The sequence below is a fragment of the Oncorhynchus mykiss genome, chromosome 28 (genome assembly GCF_057628025.1).
Source record: "Oncorhynchus mykiss isolate SJ-2025 chromosome 28, ASM5762802v1, whole genome shotgun sequence".
Taxonomy (NCBI): domain Eukaryota; kingdom Metazoa; phylum Chordata; class Actinopteri; order Salmoniformes; family Salmonidae; genus Oncorhynchus; species Oncorhynchus mykiss.
The window spans coordinates 2,530,027-2,534,835 of NC_143049.1; the positions used below are offsets into that span (position 1 = coordinate 2,530,027).

A 4,809-nucleotide genomic window follows, 5' to 3' on the forward strand; every position below is an offset into this window, starting at 1 on the left:
GTCAGCTTTCATATCAACCTTCTGCCCTGGCTACAAAATGCTATTAATGGTGAGGTGGGATGTGGACACATAAAACAAAGTAATGGGACTGTCTCTTTCACTAGGCTGAAGATGATCCACACGCTCCACTCCCGCTGTGGCGGAGATACAGATATGGACTCGGATTGAGACTTAACTTGGGGCTTGAATAGATATTAGAGATTCGAGTTGAAACACCACAAGCTTAAGCTCTGACTTGCAAGTGGCATTAATGCTGATTTGAATCTCTGAGTGATGTAAATGTGGATCTATTGCAGATAAATGGAAGACGTAAATGGAGACAAATGTAGGACATTACCATGTGAAGAGGCAACCTGTTTACTATATATAGATATATAGCACTATTTTTGACCAGAGCCATATGGGCCCTTTTCAAAAGTAATGGACTTCATAGGGAGCCATTTGAGAAGGTGACATTATTGTTCAGTTAGATAACAAACAGGGTGATATTATGGTCCTATTTCCATTATTTCAGTTTAATTATCCCCATCACACAACAGTATCCTTTTCTAGCCTTGTGAAACCGGACTGATCTCGCCATAGGTAGGTAAAACAGAATGTGAGCTAAGTGAAACAAAACAGTCTGAGACCAGGCTATGCCTTTCCATGATAAAAACAGAAAAAAAAGGGAAAAAAATAGGTTAGACATTTATTTATTCATTCAATTACTGTGTTGGGGACACAAAGACAAGAACATAAAAAAACATCCCTCGTGTCCGCCCCCTCTCTCTCTTCCTGCACTCCTCTGCTCTCGTCATGCTGCTCACATGTATGCAATGGCAGCAATGGAGGTCAGTATTGACAGCACAATGACCACGTAGCCCGAGCGATACACCTCAGGAATCTTAAATCCCTTACCGCTATCCCAGAACTAACAAAGAGAGAGGGAGAGAGAAAGAAAAGGAGAATATATTAAGGAAAACAAGGACCGGCAGACAATGTTGACTTGTGTTGTTGTGCGCTGTGGACACAGTACTTACCAGATGGCGGATTCCGTTCAAGGTGTGGTAGGACACAGGGAAGGCAATGCCAAACTTGGCAAGGCTGAGCAGAGCAGGGCCAACGGACAGGGAGTGGATCAGGTCAAGGTAGTATGGATAGTTACCTGGCAACACCAGTGCTAATAGAGCAAATGCTGAGATACCTGAGAGAGAGAAAGAACAATAAATATATGTTGAGGGCTGTGATCATGTGGGCCTTTCCACATACTGTACAAGGTTGTTACATTACCTCCACTGAGTCCCACTCCTGTGCCTCTGTGTGTGATGGACATCATCATAGGCATTGACCACCTGCAAGACACAGGGTACCATGGCCATCACACATACAGTATATATACACAGTTCACACTGGATATAAACCCTATCAAGTTCAAGTTAGGGGCCTGAGTTATTCCCGGCCATGTCATCTGACGTTTAGTCTAATACACTGTGGCCTAGCTGGTCCAGCAAAAGTGATAAAGGATCATTACATACATAGAGTAAAATATATTGTGAGGAATGGTTGTTTTGTGCTTTAAAAAGGTACTTGTGCTCCTCTGATCCATAAACCATGTCACAATACACTGAATCAAAGCTGTGCCTATGGTCTTCCCATGAAATGAATCGCTGATGGCCTGGAGACTCAATGGACTGTACAAACAGAAACAAGCAACTCCGCACCAAATTCAACAAGGACAGCTATTACTGAGGTGCAGTGTGAGCTTCTTTATTATCACACATGTAGTCAACTTACTTATAGATGGTCAGATGTGGCGACATGGGTCGGTTCAATTTGTTGTTTTTGGCCCAAAACCTGTTCATTTCCTCATTTGCTGTGGTTCCCATTGGAACAGCACTTAGAGGCAGAGAGAAAAAAATAATTTAGAACACAAGGCTATAGGACACGTACAACATGGCATTTATCTACATAGAAAAATAACAGCGACAAGTGTACATAGACACACAATCGACACATCTACTTACTGTCTGCATAGAATGCCAAACTGAGGGCGGAACAGGCAAGTGCCCTGTCGGGTAAAGGTCCTGAGAGAGATGAAGCAAAACACATTTAGTAATGTTAGTAATAACAAGGTTTAAGATTCGTGAGCAGCTTCCTTCTTAATTCATTACAGCTTGTTTGATATTGGTGAGAAGGTTGCGCAATGGCTCAATTAATAATGCACAATCATAAATTGTGTGGTCAAAGTTCAACATTTCAAGGGTGTTAATGTTCAAATATCCTAGAAGAGCTGAGGTTACTGGGCCGTTCTATATGAGGAAGAAATACTAGTACGCTAGCTAGCTAAGTAGCTAGTAGTAAAAGGGTTCAACTTCTATTTGGGTCCCAAGCTAACCTCACATCCAAGGTTGGGACAAGCTAGTTAGTTACGATACTTCACAAGCAGGCTAAAGTTAGCTATCTAGATTGGCCGTTACATCCATGGAATTTGGACGCATGGCTTCCATACGAATGTAGAGCTCATTGTAGCGTTTATAAGCTATCAAAATAACATGTACATCTCAAATCTGTCGTCACAGGAGGCGTTAACTATTTAACAAGTCTAACCCCCCCACACTCACAAATAAAATGTATCAAAGTTAGGTACGGCACAGTTAGCTAGCTACTGACCTTAGAAGCAACGCCATGTTTTATTTGACAGCTGGAACAGGATATGGCGTATGTTATGTTATGCCAGGTTTCGTAACAACTAGGGACTCGGGAAATCTCTGACTGACAACTCGGGGGAAAAACGTTTTGAACAATCATACAATTCGGAATTACTACTCGGGAATTCGGGCCTCTTTCTGGAGCTACAACTTTCCTACCTGAAGTTCACTGACGTCATGATTTGACCTTGTATTTTCCGCGTTACCAGTTGTTTTGAATGAGGCACCAGTTCCGAGTTCCCAGGGGATGTGAACGCAGCATTATTATATTTTTCCTGATGCTACGGTCAGCCACAACGTCATAATCCCCGCCTATTTCTACAATTTGTCGTCTTAAAATGTGATTTGAAACCTAAGCCTAACCTTAACCACACTGCTAACCTTATGCCTAACCCTAATCTTAAATTAAGACCAAAAGCATCACAAAAAAAATGAATCCGTTTTTACAATATAGGCAATTTTGACTTTGGTAACTAGTGGAAACTCATGCACTATTTTCACTCCACTTGGATACTTTTTATTTATCCCTTATTTTACCAGGTAAAATGACTGAGAACACGTTCTCATTTACATCAATGACCTGGGGAATAGTTACAGGTGAGAGGAGGTTGGGATGAATGAGACAATTGGAAGTTGGGTATGATTAGGTGGCCATAATGGTATGAGAGCCAGATTGGGAATTTAGCTGGGATTAACATTAGTGACCACAGAGAGCCAGGACACCCATTTTAACGTCCCATCCAAAAGACAGCACTTTACACAAGGAAATGTCCCCAATCATTGCCCTGGGGTATTGAGATTTTTTTTGAACCAGAGGAAATAGTGCCTCCTATTGGCCTCCCACCACAACTTCCTGCAGCATCTGGTCTCCCATCCAGGACCAACCCTGCTTAGCTTCAGAGGCAAATCAACAGTGGGATGCAGGGTGGTATGCTATGGCTGGAAGTGACTTTTTCTTAGCAGGTTAGGAGAATTTACGCAGTGATTAGGAGAGTTCATGTAGCAGGTTAGGAGACTGAAGTTGAGGTTCGGAAAATGGTTAGTGTTAGGGAAAATGCTCTCATAACCTGCTACGAAAATCACTTCAAGTAGTAGCTGTATCGAAGTAGCTGAAAAATGTGTCCCCTGGGCGGGTCTGTACTGCCATTTTGAGAAGGTCATTTTGAAGGGTAGGCCTAATGTAACAATTATTTACAGTAAAACTGTTTAAAAGCTAGAATCTATCATTTACACAATAACAAAGCTGTCAGCCCACCTGAGTTTTGGAGAAAAAAAGCTGAGGAATGGATGTGTTGAAATGTAACCACTCTCAAATTCATAGACTGACCATCCATGATATCAAAATGATCGTTTTAACCATGTTTTGAGGCTATACAGTGTGTTTACATTTACATTGTGTACAACCATTGGAGTGAAACAATCTTATATTTTGGGTTCTGATGGGGTACGACAGTTGAATTAAGCTCATGCGGCATTTATAAGTCATATACTTCAAGAATCAACGGCTATAAATTGAAAGGAAGAGGCTACGAATATGGAGTTCTCGCCCCCACCCCTCCCCGCTGGAAACATATTTCTCAAATCAGATCCGAATCACTTCTGCACATACATGTAGGCCTACGTTTATCTCGTCACTCACCCTCTTCCGAACCCTCAACCAATTTTATCGATATGATGATTTAGAGCTCTCGGTCTCGTATTTCTGAACATCTGCGATTTGAACAAACGTTCAAAAAAATATATTTGAATACTACAACCTTCTCTATCTGTTGTAACAGATATTGCCGTAGCACAAGCATTGCATTGGGGCAAAAACAGTTAGCGTTTTGTGTGATGATGTAATCATTATATTTATGTAGCCATTTAGCCTTCCAGACTCCCATTTATCCAATGTTTGCAATGATGATGAAAAAATAACATTAACTCGCTATTGACCTGTCTGCCAGACCTGTCTGCCCTTGACCAGCACAAAAACATCCTGTGGCATTCTGCATTATTATCGAATAGCCCCCGTGATATGCAGCTTTTCAGGGAAGTTAGGAACAAATATACACAGGCAGTTAGAAACGCTAAGGCTAGCTTTTTCAAACAGAAATGTGCATCCTGTAGTACTAACTCAAAA

General features: G+C 41.5%; 1 protein-coding gene across 4 annotated transcripts; it reads right to left on the reverse strand.

The window, feature by feature from the left end:
- Positions 1-676: 676 nt before the first annotated feature.
- LOC110508324 (succinate dehydrogenase cytochrome b560 subunit, mitochondrial) lies at positions 677-2,967 on the reverse strand. Of its 4 annotated transcripts, none has more exons than XM_036966145.2 (6): positions 2,847-2,967; positions 2,004-2,063; positions 1,774-1,875; positions 1,270-1,331; positions 1,020-1,183; positions 677-910 (listed from the first exon to the last, which is right to left on the reverse strand). In XM_036966145.2, the coding sequence occupies exons 1-6, from the start codon at positions 2,864-2,866 to the stop codon at positions 803-805; spliced, it is 516 nt and encodes a 171-aa protein (XP_036822040.1). In that variant the 5' UTR covers positions 2,867-2,967; the 3' UTR covers positions 677-802. The 4 variants fall into 4 exon arrangements, with proteins under 4 accessions (XP_036822040.1, XP_021444432.1, XP_090081903.1 ...); XM_021588757.3 differs by having other exon boundaries at positions 2,650-2,942; XM_090225777.1 differs by lacking the exon at positions 2,847-2,967 and adding an exon at positions 2,601-2,650.
- Positions 2,968-4,809: the final 1,842 nt, after the last annotated feature.

Bases quoted from the DNA above. Each gene is read 5' to 3' on its own strand.
- LOC110508324 (XM_036966145.2), bottom strand. From the start codon at position 2,866: ATGACGTCAGTGAACTTCAG. The intron at 1,332-1,773 runs GTAAGTTGACTA...TGTGTCTTGCAG, and splicing joins CCACATCTGACCATCTATAA to GTGGTCAATGCCTATGATGA. The intron at 1,184-1,269 runs GTAATGTAACAA...TCTCTCTCTCAG, and splicing joins AGGAGTGGGACTCAGTGGAG to GTATCTCAGCATTTGCTCTA.